Below are 19,335 nucleotides of genomic sequence, written 5' to 3' on the forward strand. Positions count from 1 at the left end.
TCAGTTTTTGTTTACGAAAAGCTGTGATTTTATTTTATGTGTAACACTGAGAGCAGCTTTATCCATCTATTGTCATTTACAGACCAATGTGGAACTGTTCAACAATAAATGAGTATTTATTATAATACACAATTTACCTTTTCCTCCAATACAGTGGGCGTAGGCAGCTCATGTTCACTGAAAGTACATCATAACATTATTATTCATGGTAACACTAAGAGGACATACATCAATAACAAATGGAATATTAAACATGACTGATATTTTCTTTAAAAAATGGAAAATAGTTATCAAACTGTTTAGCAATTATTGAACTTACTGCAGAAAGCCAAATCTGTCCACAACTTTGTACAAATTGAAATCTTCCCATGGATCAACTGATGCTCCATCTTGCCTGCCCTGTAAAAAAAATATTTAATTAATTTCTTTATTTATTTATACAAATTGATATTATTCACCTGGGAATGACAAGTTCCGAATTGAAATAGCTTCAGAGTAAACGCAGAGAGGATGTTTCCACTAGTAGGACAAACTAGAACCCGAGGGCACAGCCACAGGGACAATCCTTTAAAACTGAGATGAGGAAGAATTTATTCAGCCAGAGGGTGGTGAATCTGTGGAATTCTTTGCCGCAGAAGGCTGTGGAGGCCAAATCACTGAGTGTCTTTAAGGCAGAAATAGATAGGTTCTTGATTAATAAGGGGATCAGGGGTTATGGGGAGAAGGCAGGAGAATGGGGATGAGAAACATATCAGTGGAGCAGACTCAATGGGCTAATGGCCTAATTTTGCTCCTGTGTCTTGTGGTCTTATGGTCTTAATTTCAGTCCATCTAGTATGAATTACGGAAAATCCGTGCTAGTTGGCAGCACTGCTTGGCCCATAGCCTGGAATGTTAAGACATGCCAGGTGCTCATCCAGGTACTTTTTAAAGGACGTGAGGCACTCTGCCTCTACCACCCTCCCAGGAAGGGCATTTCAGACCATCAACAACCTCTGGGTAAAAACATTTTTCCTCAAATCCCCCCTAACCCCTCACTTTGAGTCCCCTCATAACTGACCCAATTGCCCCCTATCCACCCTGTCCATGCCCCTCATAATCTTGTACATCTCGTTCAGTTCGCCCCTCAGTCTTCTCTGCTCCAGCGAAAACAAGCCAAGCCTAATCAATCCCTCTTCATAACTAAAATGTTCCATCCGAGCCAACATCCTGGTGAAACACCTCTGCACTCGCTCCTGTGCAATCACATCCTTTCTATAATGTGGCGACCAGAACTGCACACAGTACTCCAGCTGTGGCCTCACCAATGTTCTATATAACTCCAACATGACTTCCTTGCTTTTGTAACACCTCACACTTTTCAGGATTAAATTCCATCTGCCACTTTTCTGTCCTGATGCACGATCAACAACTTTCAAAGTGAGATTGGAGTACAATTGAAGGCTTTATTGGACTAGATGTTTCCCCCAGCAGTGCAGGTACAGAATGCAGCAGCTGGGAGATACAGACTCTTATACTCCGCCTTACTGGGTGGAACCAGCAGGCAGGCTTCACCAATGATCTTACTGTCTCAGGTACCTCTCACACCAATGATCTTACAGCATCAATCTAGGTACCGCAATACCTCTAATACTGACCACCACATGTCCATTTGACCGTCTATATCTTCCTATAACCCAAGACCCTCAGCCTCACTGTTAACCTGACCTATCTTTGTGTCATCCGCAAACTTACTGATCCTATCCCCCACATAGGCATCTAAGACATTTATATAAATGATGAGTAATAGGGGACTCAGCACTGATCCCTGTGGTACGCCACTGGACATTGGCTTCCATGTCACTCTGTCATCAACCTGTTTCCTACAGCTCAGCCAGCTTTGAATCCACCTCATCAAGTTACCCTGTATCCCATATGCATTTGCCTTCTTCATAAGTCTCCCATGTGGGACCTTGTCAAATGGTTTGCTGAAATCCATGTAAACCACATCAACTGCACTACCCTCATGTACACACTTAGTCACGTGCTCCAAAAATTCATCAAATTTGTTAGGCATGACCTCCCTCTAACAAGGGCATGCTGACTATTCCTGATCAAACCTTGCCTCTCCAAGTGGAGACAGATGCTATTGTTCAGAATTTTCTCCATTAGTTTCCCCACCACTGACGTGAAACTCACTGGCCTGTAGTTTGCTGGCTTATCCCTACAGCCTTTCTTAAATAGTGCAACCATATTCGCGGTTCTCCAGTCTTTCGGCACCTCTCCCGTGGCCAATGACTAATTAAAAATTTGGATCAGGGCCCCTGTAATCTCCTCCCTCGCCTCCCACAGCAACCTGGGACACAATTCATCCGGATCTGGAGATTTCTCCACTTTTAAACCTAGCAACTCCTCCAATACCTTGTCCCTCCCTATGACAACTTGCTCAATAACCTCATAGTCTCTCTCCCCGAGTTCCATATCTGCCTCCTCATTCTCTTGGGCGAAGACAGATGTGAAATATTCACATACCAATGCCCTCCAGCTCCACCCACAGATTCCCCCGATGGTCCCTAATGGGCCCTACTTGTTCCCTAGTTACCCTCTTCCCATTGATTATACTTATGGAATAAATTGGGATTTCCCCTACTTTTACCAGCTAGAGATTTCTCATATCCCCTCTTTGCTCTCCTAAATGCTTTCTTAAGTTCCATCCTGCACTTTCTGTACTCCACTACTAATGCCTCTCTTGATTTGCTCCCCTCGTACTTATTAAAAGCCTCTCTCTTCCTTCTCATTGTATCCTGAATATCTCTGGTCCAAGATATTTTCTCTAATTTGTCTATTTCCTTGTCAATAACAAACTAAATTACGATCACTAAAATGCTCACCCACCATCACATCAGTCACCTGTCCGGCTTCATTCCCTAGAATTAGGTCTAGTGCTGCACCAGCCCTTGTGGACCTTCCACATGTTGAGCGAAAAGGTTCTCTTGTGTACATTTTATGAACTCTGCTCCATCTAAGCCCTCAAACAATGACGATCCCAGTTAATGTTGAGAAAGTTGAAATCACCAACGACAATTACCCTACTATTATTTTTACATACCTCTGCAAATTGCGCACACATTTGCTCCTCAATTTCCCGCTGACTATCTGGGGGTCTATAATAAACACCTAGCAATGAGGCTGTCCCTTTTTTATTCCTAAGCTCTACCCATAAAAAGTTATTAAACGTCACCCCCCAGATATCACCTCTCCTTACTGCAGTAATTGACTCCTTAACTAATAGTGCAATGCCTCCCCCTCTTTTGCCCCCTCCCCTGTCCCTTCTGAAGATTCTGTATCCCGGGATATTAAGCTGCAAATCCTGCCCCTTCCTCAACCACGTCTCTGTGATGGCTACTATATCATAATTCCACATGTCAACCCTCTCCCTTAACTCATCTGTCCCTGCAGACCCTATTCACATGTTCTGGTTGAGCTTGAAGCTGGCTGGTTTTTGGTCATCCGTCTTTGACATTCTTTCCAAAGCTTTTGATATTGATTTGCCGCCTTGGCCTTTGATTGTCAAATTTGGAGCCCTACCTGAACTGGCCAGTCTCACTAAGATTAAGGCAGATATCATTACATTTGCTTCGTTAATAGCCTGTAGGCGGATTCTATTCACTTGGAGGTTCCCCAAACGACTCACTGCTTCATCCTGGTTGGGAGACTATTTGGACAAGATTAAATGTACCATAAAAGGATTTACTGGGAAATGTTATCGTTGATGGCAGCCTTTTGTTTGTTTTTTAACAATTGACTGTTAATTAATTTTTTTTTGCATAGAGAATGTTTGCTTGCTTGTTTACGGGGAGGGGGGCTGCATCAATGTGTTGTATTGTACTTTGTCTGTCTCTTCTTTACCTCTATTTGAAATGCAATAAAAATTATTTTTTTAGAAAATGAATGTAGCCACCATCATGATGATCTCCTGAAGGCAGCACAGTAGTGAGAGAATGTCACACCCCATGGTGGAAGAGTCTTCACACCCTAGTCCTAGTCATCCCCAAACCGAGGGGCGACGAGGGTGTCCTAAGCCCTGCACCCATGCGGGCACTAGCCATTGTCCCAGGTCCTCTCTTCTCCTCCATGGGTTGCCCCTAGCTGCCCACCTCCTTTTTCGGGCACACTCTGGTCCTCAGCTCCATAAACTAGGGGGTCAATCTCTTCTACTCACACTCCTGCACCTTTTTCCATCTCACGCCCACTTGAAAACCGGGGGAAAAGCCCAAAAAAGATTGCCATGAGCAGGAGCTACCAAATGTGTGACCGCTCACTCCATGGTCGCCACCAGAAGTCCCTCACTGCCCACCTCAACTGAGGAGATGTGGGTGTTCTTCCACCTCCTCCTGGTCCAATTGCTCGCCCTACTGCAGTGCTAGGTTGTGAAGAGCACAGCAGACCACAATAATGTGGGACACCCTCAGGGTGTTGTACTGGAGGGCTCCCCCCTGATCAGTTCAGGCACCAGAACAGCATCTTAATCAGCCCAATCGCATGTTTGACCAGCACACGTGTTGACGCATGAGCCTCGTTGTACAGAGTCTTAGTGGGTGTTTGGAGCCTCCACACTGGCGTCATCAGCCACTTCTTGAGGGGATCCCGAGTAGCCACCCTCCAGCCGCTGTTCTCCCTCAAAAATGGCTGGGATCTGCGATGGCTGTAAGATGGCGCTCCCGGGAAACAGGCTTATACCTGCATAATGCGCAATTGTGTGGTCACAGACGATCTGGAGACTGATGGAGCGGTGTCCCTTGCAGTTCACAAATGGCATTCCATGCTGCCATGGGAGTGTAGTCCCACGTGGGTGCAGCTGATGACACCCTGCACTTTGGGCATGCCTGCTATGCAGGTGAAGCTCATGGCCCTGGCATCCTGGCTCACCTGGTCTGGAGGTAGGAAGTTATATGGCAGTATAACCATGGCCAGTAGTGTCTCCTCTGAGGCTCTGACATCTGTGGCCCTTCTCCTCGAAGATCAACAGACCCTGCCTCCCCTTCGTCTGCAGGGCGATGGTCCTGACCTCAAGCAACAGAATAAAGGTGTCGCTGCTGCTGTTCGATAACAATCCAAAGAATTTCCAGCTCGATTGACCCCATGATTGCACCTTTCCAATTAACCACACTCTTTCCCTGTCATTCAACAGCCACTTCCCCACAGTATTCCCTCTTAACTCCACCTGAATGAAGCGTTTTGACTCTTGAGAACCCTAGGGGGTTGCATGACTCCCCCAACGGTGCGGAATGAGGGAAGTTGACTGCATTCAATGGACCTGAATTCTAACCTCACGGGGGAACGAAATGCTGTCACCTGTCATCTCCAATGGCGTGTCTGATGAGCGCCTTCACCATAACGCCTTGGATTTGGGTATCACATTTATGTTACCTCCAGAACATAGAACATAGAACAGTACAGCACAGAACAGGCCCTTCGGCCCTCGATGTTGTGCCGAGCAATGATCACCCTACTCAAACCCACGTATCCACCGTATACCCGTAACCCAACAATCCCCCCATTAACCTTACTTTTTAGGACACTACGGGCAATTTACCATGGCCAATCCACCTAATCCGCACATCTTTGGACTGTGGGAGGAAACCGGAGCACCCGGAGGAAACCCACGCACACACGGGGAGGACGTGCAGACTCCACACAGACAGTGACCCAGCCGGGAATCGAACCTGGGACCCTGGAGCTGTGAAGCATTTATGCTAATCACCATGCTCTCTGTTATGAAAACGTATTAGCATTTGGGGTTCAATGCTTGGTGGCTACCAATTGGGCACCAATCAGTGACACACTCATGCATTGCAATGCTGACTACATTGACTTGTCAGGGGAGGGTCAGGGAGCTGATTAGGCAACTGGCTTCCCCTTGTGGCAGGCAAAGCACACCTAATGCAAGTGAAGAATGTAATTTACAGTCAACCACATCCTTCGATGACACCCTCAATCACCCAGTTCTCATATGCTCTGTGGATTAAATCAGCCATCCATGCACTAATCCCTGACAGTCTGGCCTATTAACCAATGGCCGTGGACTTCCAGACAGCTCATGTCATCAAGCTTTAAAGTATAGTATCGGTGTGGGGATTCATTCTGACTGCACTTGTCCTCCCCCCTGTCTGAGGGTCTTCAGCTCACATGAGGCTGGGAACCACCCCATTGCAGAGACGCCCACTCTGCCCATGCTGGTTGGCATCATGGGATCCCACCCAGGGACCTCACATTTGCTCCCTGTGGATACACCTGATTCGGCCCACTTTCTAGCTGCTTGCAAACCAGCCAGCTGCAAACCAGATGGCACAGTAGCACAGTGGTTAGCACAGTTTCCTCACAGCTCCGGAGTCCCAGGTTCGATTCCTGGCTTGCCTGTGCGAAGTCTGCATGTTCTCCCCTTGTCTGTGTGGGTTTCTTCCGGATTCTCCAGTTTCCTCCCACAGGTTAGATGTGCAGGTTAGGTGGATTGGCCATAGTAAGTTGCCCTTAGTTGTCCAAAAAGGTGAGGTGGGGTTACTGGGTTACGGGGATAGGGTGGATGTGTGGGCTTAAGTAGGGTACTCTTTCCAAGGGCCGGTGCAGACTTGACAGGTCGAATGGCCTTCTTCTGCACTGTAAATTCTATGATTCTATGAAACCAGGTACAAGGCCCCTTTAAACCAAGAAGCTCACAGCCATGAAGGGTTGCTAAGGCTTCCGAGCAACCCAAGATGCCAAGACTGAACACCCCCTCACCCCGCGTTGCACTTATCTAGGTCCCCGCGTCCTTTCCGGTGCCCCTTCTGTAATTGGCACTCTAGAGGGTGCTCACCTTCAATATCCTCTTTGGAGGGGAGGTTGCCAGGGTCTCGTTTTTATACAGCTGTTGTAAATCGCTCTAGCATGATGTCACACCAGCACCCGATGAATATAGATTTTGGGGGTTTGTCTCGGTGGGAGGTCATTCTAATAATATGATAATGTATTTAAATGAGTTTCCTGACCTTCCATGGCGGGATTCTCATTGTCACTGGGGAGGACGCCGCAAAATTGGAAAATGTGACCTCGCCACGAGTATCTTGTTTCCCGTCGTATTTTGTGTTCAGTTGTTCAGTTAGGATAAAAATTGGCACCTGAGTTTCTGTTGAATTTTCGATTAAGATCCTAAAACCGGCCGCTGGCCACTGATCAGCATATTCAAAGTTTCTAACACCTGTTTTGCGAAGCCATCATTTTTATTGCCCATCCCTAACTGCCCTTGAAAGGTGGTGGTGAACTGTCTTCTTGAACCTCTGCAGTCATGTCAGGAGGAGACCAGCACAAATCACACAAGATTATTCTCTTTTAAAAAGAATAGGAACATTCTGCATGATGTTGTGCACTTTGGGAGTTTTACATATTTGTTGAGTACTGCAAATCAGAAATTGATCATGAAAACATTTCAGCAAGAAAATCAGAATTTGGGGAAAAAATGAATTTTCCTGCTTTCTGTTCATAATAGCTTTCTATTTAGCTATGATTATCATAGCTTATTACTTATATTGCTAGTAAAGCAGTTCCAGGAGATAATTGCAGGGGTTCCTAAGGGTAGTGTCATCGGCCCAAACATCTTCAGTTGCTTCACAAAAGATCGCCCTTCCATCATAAAGTTAGACGCGGAGATGGTCACTGATGATTACACAATGTCCAACACCATTCGTGAATCCTCAGATACAGCAGCAGTTCATGTCCAAATACAAGAAGACCTGTACAATATCCAGGTTTGGGCTCACAAATGCCAAATAACATTCATGCCACACAAGTGCCAGGCAATGCAACATGGGAGAATCTAACCACTGTCCCATGACCTTCTATGGCATTACCATTGCTGAATCCCCCACTACCAACATCCTGAAGGTTCCCATTCACCAGGAACTGACTTAGATTAGCCATTTAAATGCTGTAGTTACAAGAACACATCGGAGGCTAAGAATCCAAGAAACTCACCTCCTCACTCCACAAAGCCTGTCCATCACCTACAAGGCATAAGTCAGGAGTGGGTGATGAAATAGTCTCCTGCCTGGACGAGAAAGCTCCAATACTCGAGAAGCTTGACACCATCCAGGACAAAGCAGCCAACCCGTTTAGCACCCCTTCCACAAACATTCACTCTCTTCACCACTGACGCACAATGAAAGCCTTGGGTACCATCTCCAAGATGCACTACAGAGACTCAGAATGGCTCCTTAGGTAGCACCTTTCAAACCCACGACTGCTACCATCTAGAAGGACAAGGGTAACAGATACATGAGTACACCACCACCTGCAAGTACCCTGTCAAGCCACTCACCACGGCTACTTAGGTAGCATCTTTTAAACCCACAACTTCTACCATCTAGAACAGGGGTGGGCAAACTACGGCCCGCCAAAGGTCTTTATGCGGCCCACCAAGTCATTAAAAAAAAATAAAAAAATTTTGGGTTACTTACTGGTATAGGGTGGATACGTTGACTTGAGTAGGGTGATCATTGCTCGGCACAAGATCGAGGGCCGAAGGGCCTGTTCTGTGCTGTACTGTTCTATGTTCTATATGAGGTGCCCAGAATCATAACCGGGTGAAGTAATTATTTTACTTAATATACTATGCGGCCCTTTAAAATTGTGAATTTCTGAATGTGGCCCTTGCATGGAAAAGTTTGCCCACCCCTGATCTAGAAGGACAAGGGCAGCAGACATATGGGTACACCACCACCTGCAAGTGCTTCATCAAGCCACTCACCATCCTGACATGGAAATATATCACCCTTCCTTCACTGTCGCTCGGTCAAAATTAAAGACACACAAGAAACTCAATACCTTCCAGGACAAAGCAGCCCACTTAATTAGCACCCCATCCATCACAATAAACAGTGACTCCCTCCACTACCGATGCACAGTGGTAGTAGTATACCATCTTTCTACGAGATGCTGCAACTCACCAAGGCTCCTTAGACAGCATCTTCCAAACCCACCACCTAAGAAGGACAAGAGCAGTAAATGCATAGGAACACCACCACCTGCAAGTTCCCTTCAAAATCACACACCATCCTGGCTTGGAACAATATCTCTGTTGCTTATGTCACTGGATCAAAATCCTGAAACTCCCTTCCTAGTCTCAACCAGTGATAGAAGATGATCTGTTACATGCAAGTATATTATGTCCAGTGCATGCTTTGTATTTCTTCTTTGTTTTCCTCATGAGCTATAGGGAAAAACATTGACATGGAAGTAATAAATTACTAACGCATGGGCATGCCAATGCTTTTGAAAAAATTGGAGAACTGTTGCCAGAGTACACATCTTCAGTGATACTCCACCAACCTGACAGTGATGTTAAGTTTTGTAGGCAAGGTATGACATATTATTGTGGAAATCTTTTGTAAATCAGCATATTTTCCATAATTTAGTTATATGTGAGCTGGCATTCCTCTATCCTTTCTGGTGCTTCAAAGGAAAGTCCACTTGTGCTTTTTCTCGTACCACACATGTGCCATGCAATTACCATCTCCAACAAGGAAGAATCTAACCATTTCCCCATGACATTCAATGGCATTACAATCACTGAATCCCCCACCATCAATATCCTGGAGGTTACCATTGACCACAAGCCGAATTGGAATAGCCACTAAATGCAGCAGTTACAAGTGGAGATAAGTGGCTGGATATTTTGCAACAAGTAATTCACTTGCTGACCCCCTAAAGCCTGTCCACCATCTATAAGGTACAAGTCAAGAGTATGATGGAATACTGTCCACTTGCCTGGATCAGTACAGCTCCAACAATACTCAAGAAGCATGGCACAATCCTAGACAAAACACCCCATGGTATCCCATTCATCACTTCAAACATGCATGCCCTCCACCACTGATAGATCATGGTGGATTGGCCATGCTAAATTGCCCTTAGTATCCAAAAAAGTTAGGAGGGGTTATTGGAACACGGGGATAGGGTGGAAGAGAGGGCTTAAGTGGGTCGGTGCAGACTCAATGGGCCGAATGGCTTCCCTCTGCACTGTATGTTCTCTGTTCTACATCTGCAGCAACTCACTATGGTTCCTTTGACAGTACTTTCCAAACTAGCAAGCTGCATCCCCTCGAAGTACAAGGTCAGCAGATGCATGGGAACACCATCATCTGGAAGTTACACATCATCCTGACATGGAACTATAATCGTTACTCTTTCACCAGGTTCAAAACCCTGGAACTCTCTCCCTAAAAGTACTGTAGATGTACCTTCATCAGCTGGACTGCAGCGATTCAAGAAAGCTACACACCACCATCTACTCAAAGACAATTAAGAATGAGCAACCAATGCTGGATTTATCAGCGACACACATGCCATGGAAAAATGAAAAGAATTCTCCTGAATGGAATGCCCTTTCATTCCATAAGGACACTGCCCTAATACTCCATCCTGTAAGCTGCTATTCACCTTGTCAGAATTATTTCTATCCCTCATCAGGATGCCATACATTGTGAATGCCAAATATTTCTTTGAATGAGCTGGCCCTGCGTTGTGGTATGAGATCAGCTAAAAAAACACACTGCGGGTAACTTTGACTGTGCAATAGTGTAAAATGGGTGATAGTGAATAAGCAGCCCATTTTACAACCTTCCCAACTTTTATGAACCAACAGACTAATTTTGGATAATTGCAAAGGAATTTATTTTTTGAAAGCAATAATGTTGGTCATACATAAACAGATTCCGGGGCATGTTGAATGAATTGCACATAGGCAGAAATATTCACGTGCATTTTTTACCATTTTCAGATTGTTGGAAAATTGTCACTGAGTTCACATAGGATGGAAACCAACTAAATTTTATCTGCCTTCCCTATTACCAAAGAATATGGGGAACAGAAATACTGTCAAAGGTGAAACTGAAAGAAGTATCTGGGAAACATTAATGCCAAATCTGCAAACCTTTTTATATAGAGAACTACGCATCATGTGGCATCAACACAATATGAGACTATGAGATTATTTTCAAGTTTCTACTGCAAAAACTGCACTGAAAAACAGGGACCAAAATAGCACACAAAATGAAATCACTTACTACCGGGTTTTCATTTGTGCCACTGTTCCAGTGGACCTCACTCTAGGTGAGCAAAATTCCCACCAAAAACTGGCAGAGTTTCATAAATTTAGCCTAATCAAGATTAAATGAAGTAGCTGCAACACCCAAAGCCATGTGGGTCTCTTGCCTACATTGATACTACCGATTCCTGCTCCCACTCACCAAACAAAAAATTTAACTTAGAAAAAGGTTACTGTCAGCGAACATTAGCTGTATATTCAATTGTAGTCAGGCAAAGCTTCATGAAGATTTGGCACATATTTTTACTGTAGTCACTTACAGATTTGGCGCCTTAAAGGTTTTCATATTTAATGAACATACAAAGGTTGGTTCTGCAAAAATGTTGCTTGCTGCTCAAAACATCACTTCTGACACATCTACCCCTCCCATTCATGGTGCTGCTGCAGGCTCTTCTAAATCATCCCACGTTGCCACAATTTGCCCTTACAGATCTGCAAGGTGCCTATTATATTTTCTGCATCATTACAAGGGCCACAAAGCAAAATGGTTTAGATTCTTAAAACATTGCCTACCTGATTTACATTCCATATGAAAATCATCCCCATATGTTTTAAAGGCAATGTAACAGGAGGGATTAATGTATAGTACAAAAACATTAGGGTGAAAATTAAAAACACCCCTTCAGTCCCTCGTCACAATTTTCATCCAGCACTATAGTTAGTTCCTTTGTTCTGTTTTGTAAATTACACAGTACCTTGTTATAATTGGAAATTATTTCAGCCCGTTCTTCTGCAATTAATGTCTCTAAATCTTTCTTCATGTCAAAAGCTGAAAAATAAATGAAAATTGTTGGTGAATAATTCATTTGCATATCAAAATACAGTATACGCTCTTCTCTGTCAAAAGGCAATTTCTTAAATGAACTACAAAGTTGCACACTAACACTGAAAGTTTCTCCTGGACTATGCCAACATGGGGTCAATGATTCCCAAAGATAATGTAGATGAATGGAGTTTTTGAGGTATACTGACCATAAATTGAGATAATTGAATTTTAATCCTCAAGGCGGGTAACGAGAGTTGGGAACATTTCTGGCTCAGCCCACCCACCCTGGGAGAAAATGATCACAAATGTGTCACCCTGACTCAGTGAACACCCAGGCCATAATCTTTCAATCCTTAAAATAATGACAGTAAGAAGTCTTACAACACCAGGTTAAAGTACAACAGGTTTGTTTCAAACACTAGCTTTCGGAGCACTGCTCCTTAGCTCAGGTGATTCACCTGAGGAAGGAGCAGTGTCCCGAAAGCTAGTGTTTGAAACAAGCCTGTTGGACTTTAACCTGGTGTTGTAAGACTTCTTACTGTGCCCACCCCAGTCTGACGCCGGCATCTCCACATCATCTTTAAAATAATGATGCAGACGTAGTTGGTCAGGATCTGAAACTAACAGCCTTCTTATTAATACAATTCGTTGTAAGCACATTCTCGGTGTAACTCTTATCTTTTCAGATTACAATTTCTATATCGCTTCTAGACCACGGACCAAATTTAACACTTGGGAGCAGGGTACCCGCCCACCTTGTGTTAAGGTCAGGGGACAATCCCACTCTGGCTTGGCTGGCTCGCCTCACAGCCATTCAACAGCTGTTGGACTGTTAATTGGCTTGAGGCAGCTCCCCATCCCCACCACACACCCCTGTCCCCAATCAGGGCAGAAGTCCCATTTCTGAGAGCTGCCAGGAAATCAATGGCTGGCAGCTCTCTTGTCCTAGCAGTGCAACCGGGAGTGGATACACTGATGGAGCCTGGACAAAGCTGATCGTTAGGACTAGGACTAGGCTGGCAGTCCTGCGGTGGGGAGCAAAGTGCCACACAAACTACAAGTTTCTGCTCTAAGAGCAGGGAGATTATGATGCTGTATAACACACTATTTAGGCCACAGCTAGAGTACTGTGAGCAGTTCTGGTTGCACCATTATAGGAAGAATGTGATTGTATTAGAAAGAATTCAGGGGAGATTCACCTGGATGTTGCCTAGACTTGACCATTTCAGCTATGAAGAGAGGCTAAATAGGGTAGGGTTGTTGTCCTCAGGGCAGAGAAGGCTGAGGGGGACTGATTGAGGTGTACAAAATTATGTGGGACATACATAGCGTAGATAGGAAGAAACTTTTCCCCTCAGTGGAGAGGTCAATAGCCAGAGGGCATAGATTTACAGTAAGGGGCAGGTGATTTAGAGGGGATTTAGGGGAAAACTTCACCCAGAGGGTGGTAGGAATCTGGAACTCACTGCCTGAAAGGGTTATAGAGACAGGAACCCTCACAACATTTAAGAAGCATTTAGATGAGCACTTGAAACGCCATAGCTTACAAGGCTACGGACCAAGTGCTGTAAAATGGGATTAGAATAGATAGCTGTTTGATGAAGACACGATGAAGGCCTCTTTCTGTGCTATAAAACTCTCTGACTCTATGATAAGCAAACTTGCTCAATGCGCCTGCATGGTCCACATTTGGGAATTGTGTGTCACATGAGTCAGCATTATGACACAGAATGATATGACAAGTTCCCAAAGCAGGCATGAGCACTCTTTTCAAGATGACAGTGACACAGTGGTTATCACTACTGCCTCACAGCGCCATGGACTCAGGTTCCATTCCGACCTTAGGACAGCCTGTGTAAAATTTGCATGTTCTCCCCATGTCTGGGTGGGTTTCCTCCAGGTGCTCAGGCTTCCTCCCACAATCCAAAGATGTGCAGGTTAGGTGGGCTGGCAATGCTAAATTGCCCCTTGTTGTCCAACGGTTAGGTGGGGGTAAGGGGATAGAGCAGAGGAGTGGGTCTAAGTAGGGTGCTCTTTCGGAGGGTCGTTGCAAACACAATAGACCGAATGGTCTACTTCTGCATTGTTTTTATGATTCTATGGTATACTATGCCCTCAGAAGAGTTTTTGTAGAGCCATCTCCAACAGCACAATGGATCCAAATTTCACATCCATTGTGCTAGAACAAATAACAATACTGCATAGGAACAGGTCCTTCGCCCCCCCCCCCCTCCCCTCAAAGCTTGTACCGGTCATGATACCAACCGTTGCCAAAACCCTCAGCACTTCCTTGTGCCGTATCCCTCTGAACCCATCCTATCCATGTGTTTGTCAAGATGCCGTTTGACACCAGCCTGACGGAGGAAGTTAAAAAGGACCTGCAAAGATGGAACACACTCCCGCTCTCCCTCGCGGGGAGAGTCCAGACGATCAAAATGAACGTACTGCCCAGGTTCCTTTTCCTGTTTAGATCCATTCCGATCTACATCCCCAAGGCCTTTTTCAAAGCGCTGGACAAACATATCATGGCGTTCGTATGGGGGGGTAAAAATGCTAGGATCCCAAAGAAGGTCATACAAAAAACAAAATCCAGGGGGGGGCTAGCCCTCCCGAATCTACAATTCTACCACTGGGCGGCAACAGCCGAGCGAGTAAGGGGATGGATCCAGGAGCCAGAAGCCGAGTGGGTGCGTGCGGAGGAGGCCTCCTGCATGGGAACCTCCCTCCGGGCCCTCGCCACGGCAGCACTCCCATCCCCACCCAAAAAACACTCCACCAGCCCAGTGGTGACAGCCACCCTCCAATCCTGGAACCAACTACGGCAGCAATTTGGCCTGTACAAAATGTCGGACAAGGCTCCCATCTGCAACAACCATAGGTTCAAACCAGCACTGACCGACGCCACCTTCAAAAGGTGGAGGCAGGACGGGGGGACACTGACAGTCAGGGACCTATACACGGACGACAGGATCACAACACTGGACGAACTGACAGAGAAATTTCAGCTAGCTGGGGGGAACGAGCTACGGTACCTGCAGCTCAAAAACTTCCTACGAAAGGAGACAAGGACGTACCCACAACCGCCACGACAGACACTATTGGAAGACCTACTGGACGCAAGTATCCTAGAGAAAGGGAACTGTAGTGACATGTATGACCGACTGGTAGATAGGGACGACACCGTACTGGACGCAACAAGAAGGAAATGGGAGGACGACCTGGGGATGGAGATAGGGTGGGGACTCTGGAGCGAAGCACTGCATAGGGTCAACTCCACCTCCACGTGCGCAAGGCTCAGCCTGACGCAACTAAAAGTGGTACATAGAGCCCACTTAACGAGAAACCGTATGAGTAGGTTCTTCCCGGAGGTGGAGGACAAATGTGAGCGGTGCCAGAGAGGCCCGGCCAACCACGCCCACATGTTCTGGTCTTGCCCCAGACTTGTGGAGTACTGGACAGCCTTCTTCGAGGCTATGTCCAAAGTGGTGGGGGTGAGGGTGGAGCCATGCCCGATAGTGGCGGTCTTCGGGGTTTCAGACCAGCCAGATCTATTCCTGGGAGGAGGGCGGACGCCCTTGCCTTTGCCTCCCTGATTGCCCGCCGTAGAATCCTGTTTGGCTGGCGGTCAGCAGCACCACCCAGAGCTGCAGACTGGCTGTCCGACCTCTCGGAATCTCTCCAAATGGAGAAAATCAAATTCGCCATCCGAGGGTCGGACGACGGCTTCCACAGAACGTGGGAGCCATTCATGCAACTGTTCCGGGACCTGTTTGTGGCCAACGTACATGAGGAAGAATAGTCGGGTGGCCAAGAACCAGGGGAAAATGGACGGGAATCGGGGGAAGGTAGCCGGGGGGAGGGGGGGGGGGATACGGGCTCGGTATGGGGGTTTGATGGCAAGCCAAGGCCCAAAACCAAACTATAAATAAATGCCTATGTGCCTCGGCCATATTGGGGAATGTAAAATATGTATGCTGGCTAAAGGGGGCGGCCACAATTATTGTTATGAAGATGCTTACCTGTAAATATTCATGTTAAATTTTTGTGTTTTCCTTTTTTTTTTTCTCTCTCTCTAATAACTTGTAATTTGTCATATATAAAATATGAAAACTCAATAAAAAAACATTTATAAAAAAAGATGCCGTTTGAACGCCGTTAATGTATCTGCTTCCACAACCTCCCCTGGCAACTTATTCCAGGCACTCACCACCCTCTGTGTAAATAACCTACCTTGCACATCTCCTCTAAACTTTGCTCAATGGATCTTAAACTAATGCCCCCTGGTGACTGACCCCTCCACCCCTGGAAAGAGTGCCTACCCATCCACTCTATCCATGCCCCTCATAATCTTGTAGACCTGCTGGAAGTCATGCAGGCACAATTTGGTGCAGCTCCTTCATCTGATAGATCATTGAGATTGGCATGCTGTGAGAGACATCAAAGGGTTTCAAGGCTACAGAGGGAAGAACTGCCGCACGACCCCCATTCCGGGAAAGACCCTTGACCTGAGCCCCTCCAGCCCAGCCAAACCCAACCACCCCCACATCCCCACCTCCTCTGAAAGAACTCCCCCAGGTACCCTGAAGGTAAGTGCAGAGAGGGTCTCACCTCCTTGCCCCCCTTCAGAGTTCACAACGCCAGGTTGGCACTGCCTAGGGGTGGGGCCTGACGGGGGTCATTCTGGGGAAGGGTTCTCAAGGGGGGGGGGGCCTTTGGGGAAACACTCCTGTTTTCCCGCTGGCAGCAGCGTTTTGCATTCGGGAGCATTGTGGCCACTATTTCATCATCTAAGATTTTTTTATTGAATGATAGACTTTACCGATCAAATTTTATATCCAAATATTTCTCCCATTACTTCACAAAGGAAAACAAGCAAAACTCTGGAAAATCTATGCAATTTTACTTTTGATATTATTAATCTCTTAGAGGTTGCTTTTTTTGGATCAAATATTCAAAGACTCAGTAAATTACTGCACATCATATTTCACAGAGTATTTAATCAGCTCTATTTTGCTTATCCTTCTGACTCCCAAACTTGTTCCAAACGAGATGTTTATTCAGCACTTCCCTTCTGAGGTGTTAATCAGCACACAATTAATGGCTTTAGCTGGAATTTCTTTGCACTCATGGATAACTTTGTGGATTGAAATGAAAACCCCCCCCCCATGCTTCAGGCTCATAAATTTCAATTTGTCTCCTGTTCCAATCTCAGTTTATTTTTTTTAGAATCAGAAAACCCAGGTTTTTACAAAAAGAATTAAGCCACAGGGTCCTTGGCCTAAAACATTAAGATTTTACTACACAGAATTAAAGAACAAACATGAATATTAATATCTATACTCTCCTATCTTAAAATGTCAGTTATGTTAAAGATATTAAAAGCATAATTTAACACAGATACTTAGGGCGGGATTCCCCACCCCCACAGTGTGTTTTGCAATGGTGACAGGTTCTACCAGTCCCGCCACAGTCAACGGATTTCCCCATTGTTTGCACCCTCCGCTGCCGGGGAACCCGCAGTTAGGGGTCACCATTGGTGGGACTCCTGGAAGACCTCACCAGTGGAAACGGATGAAGAATTTCAGGCTCATGCTTTAATCCAAACTTCTTAACTTTCCTTCTATACCCATTTGACTTACACCCACAATAAACTCAAGTCATATAAATATGAGAAATTGGAATCTTAACCACTTGTTCTGAATATTGTTTCAAATATTCGTATAAGGGCTGAAATTTCTTGGGCCTTGCACTTGCTTCCAGCAAGGCTGTCTCTTCAAACCTCTCAGTTTTAGACTCACCATTTTACACAGATATTTTTAGCATTTCCCGTACCAGCCTCCCCAAACAGGCGACGGAATGTGACGACTAGGGGCTTTTCACAGTAACTTCATTGAAGCCTACTCGTGACAATAAGCGATTTTCAGTTTCATTTCATTTCATTTTAATCACCCCACCTCAGGTCAGAACTCTCCTGGTTCTAAAATTCTTTAGCACTGAGGTCTTGCATCTAAAACTCTCTCACTCTTCTCAGCCTGGCCATCCCAAAAGTCCAACTTATCTTCAGGAGTCTTTCAGTTAACAAGAGTTTCATTTCTTACAGCCAATATCCCAAGCTCTGATGGAACTAGATGTTTTCTGCAGCAAGTTTGTTCCAAACAAAAAAACTAAAAAAATACCTGCTTGAGACCTGATCCACACCACAATGTACTCACCCCTATAATTAACTTTTTGTTAGAGTGGCATGGTGATGCAGTGGTTAGCACTGGTATCTCAAGGCACCAAGGCTCCAGGTTCGATCGCAGCCCCTGGTCACTGTGCATGTGGAGTTGCACATTCTCCACATACCTTGTGGGTCGAAACCCCCACAACCCAAAGATGTACAGGGTAGGTGGATTGATCACACTAAATTGTCCCTTAATTGGAAAAAAAGGAATTGGGTACTTTAAATTTTAAAAAAATACTTTCTGTTGATCATTTTCTATTGTTTATATCCCAGGCAACTTGGTCACATGATCAGCTATTGGAAGCAAGGCTTTTTTACTAAATCATCTCCTACTGAAACCTGGGGGGAAATTTTATGGAGTTTGCGATTGCAGGAAATGTGGTGTGTGAGGTGATTTAATTAGGTGAGATGCAAAATCTCAATTTCCTGATGGCAGATTGAGACTCAGAGATTAAGGCATGGTTTTTCAGCCTCCTGCTGATGGGATCTTCCGGTCCATCTGAAGTTAAAACTCTTCGTTGGGTCCTCCCCCACCTCAGCAGGCAAACCATTCAAAAGCCTGTAGACTTCGGCAGGGCCGGAAGATGTTGTCAGCGGCTAATTGCTCGGCACATCTGCTGTGGGGAAACTTGTTGCGGGTGGGGTGAGGGCACCGGATAATCCTAGCCAAAGTTATTGGCTTGTTTGTGGCATATCGAGCCTCATCCTACTTTCAAGATAAAGTGTGCAGCGCACTAGAATCTCGTGGCACCCAGCTTACATTTGTGCAATTGTGTTAAGGTCAGCGGTTTTCCTTGTTTAACTCTATGGCACAAGGGAGGGGATCATGAGAATGGTAGATCTCATGGTGACGCTAAACTCGCAAGGGTGAGTGACTGGTGAAGATGGGGTCGGGTGGGTTGTGGAGTTGGGTTGGTATGGAAGAGTGGAAACAGAATCCAAGGGAGGACAGAGGGTGGGAGTCAGGGAAATGGAGGAGTCAAGTGGGAAGGACCTAGCAGCCTGGGTGTGATGGGTTGGAGGTTGGGCGGGTGGGGGATGGCGAAGGTCGTAACAGCCAGTCGAGGCAGAAAATGAGGGGTCTCAATGGCAATATCAGTACTGTCCAAATGTGTTTCCTTCTCAGGTGGTTGGCTGGCATGGTTCTTCAAAGGCTTTGGGTTCACTCTTAACATTTCTATTAACCCTGCTGAGAGGGATCTGACGCAACGCCCTTCACAATGTGCT

General features: G+C 45.7%; 1 protein-coding gene across 5 annotated transcripts in view; it reads right to left on the bottom strand.

The window, feature by feature from the left end:
• LOC119971897 (ecotropic viral integration site 5 protein homolog) overlaps positions 1 to 19,335 on the bottom strand; it is a 377,542-nt gene that overhangs the window by 223,711 nt on the left and 134,496 nt on the right. For 3 of the 5 annotated variants that reach the window (XM_038808183.1, XM_038808182.1, XM_038808184.1), the window contains 3 exons: positions 11,815 to 11,888; positions 320 to 399; positions 138 to 177 (listed from right to left, as the gene is read on the bottom strand). In XM_038808183.1, the coding sequence (XP_038664111.1) occupies positions 138 to 177; positions 320 to 399; positions 11,815 to 11,880 (186 nt within the window). In that variant the 5' untranslated portion in view covers positions 11,881 to 11,888. The remainder of the gene's footprint in view (positions 1 to 137; positions 178 to 319; positions 400 to 11,814; positions 11,889 to 19,335) is intronic. The other 2 variants (XM_038808185.1, XM_038808187.1) reach the window with 1 other exon arrangement.

The sequence above is a fragment of the Scyliorhinus canicula genome, chromosome 9 (assembly GCF_902713615.1).
Source record: "Scyliorhinus canicula chromosome 9, sScyCan1.1, whole genome shotgun sequence".
Taxonomy (NCBI): Eukaryota; Metazoa; Chordata; class Chondrichthyes; order Carcharhiniformes; family Scyliorhinidae; genus Scyliorhinus; species Scyliorhinus canicula.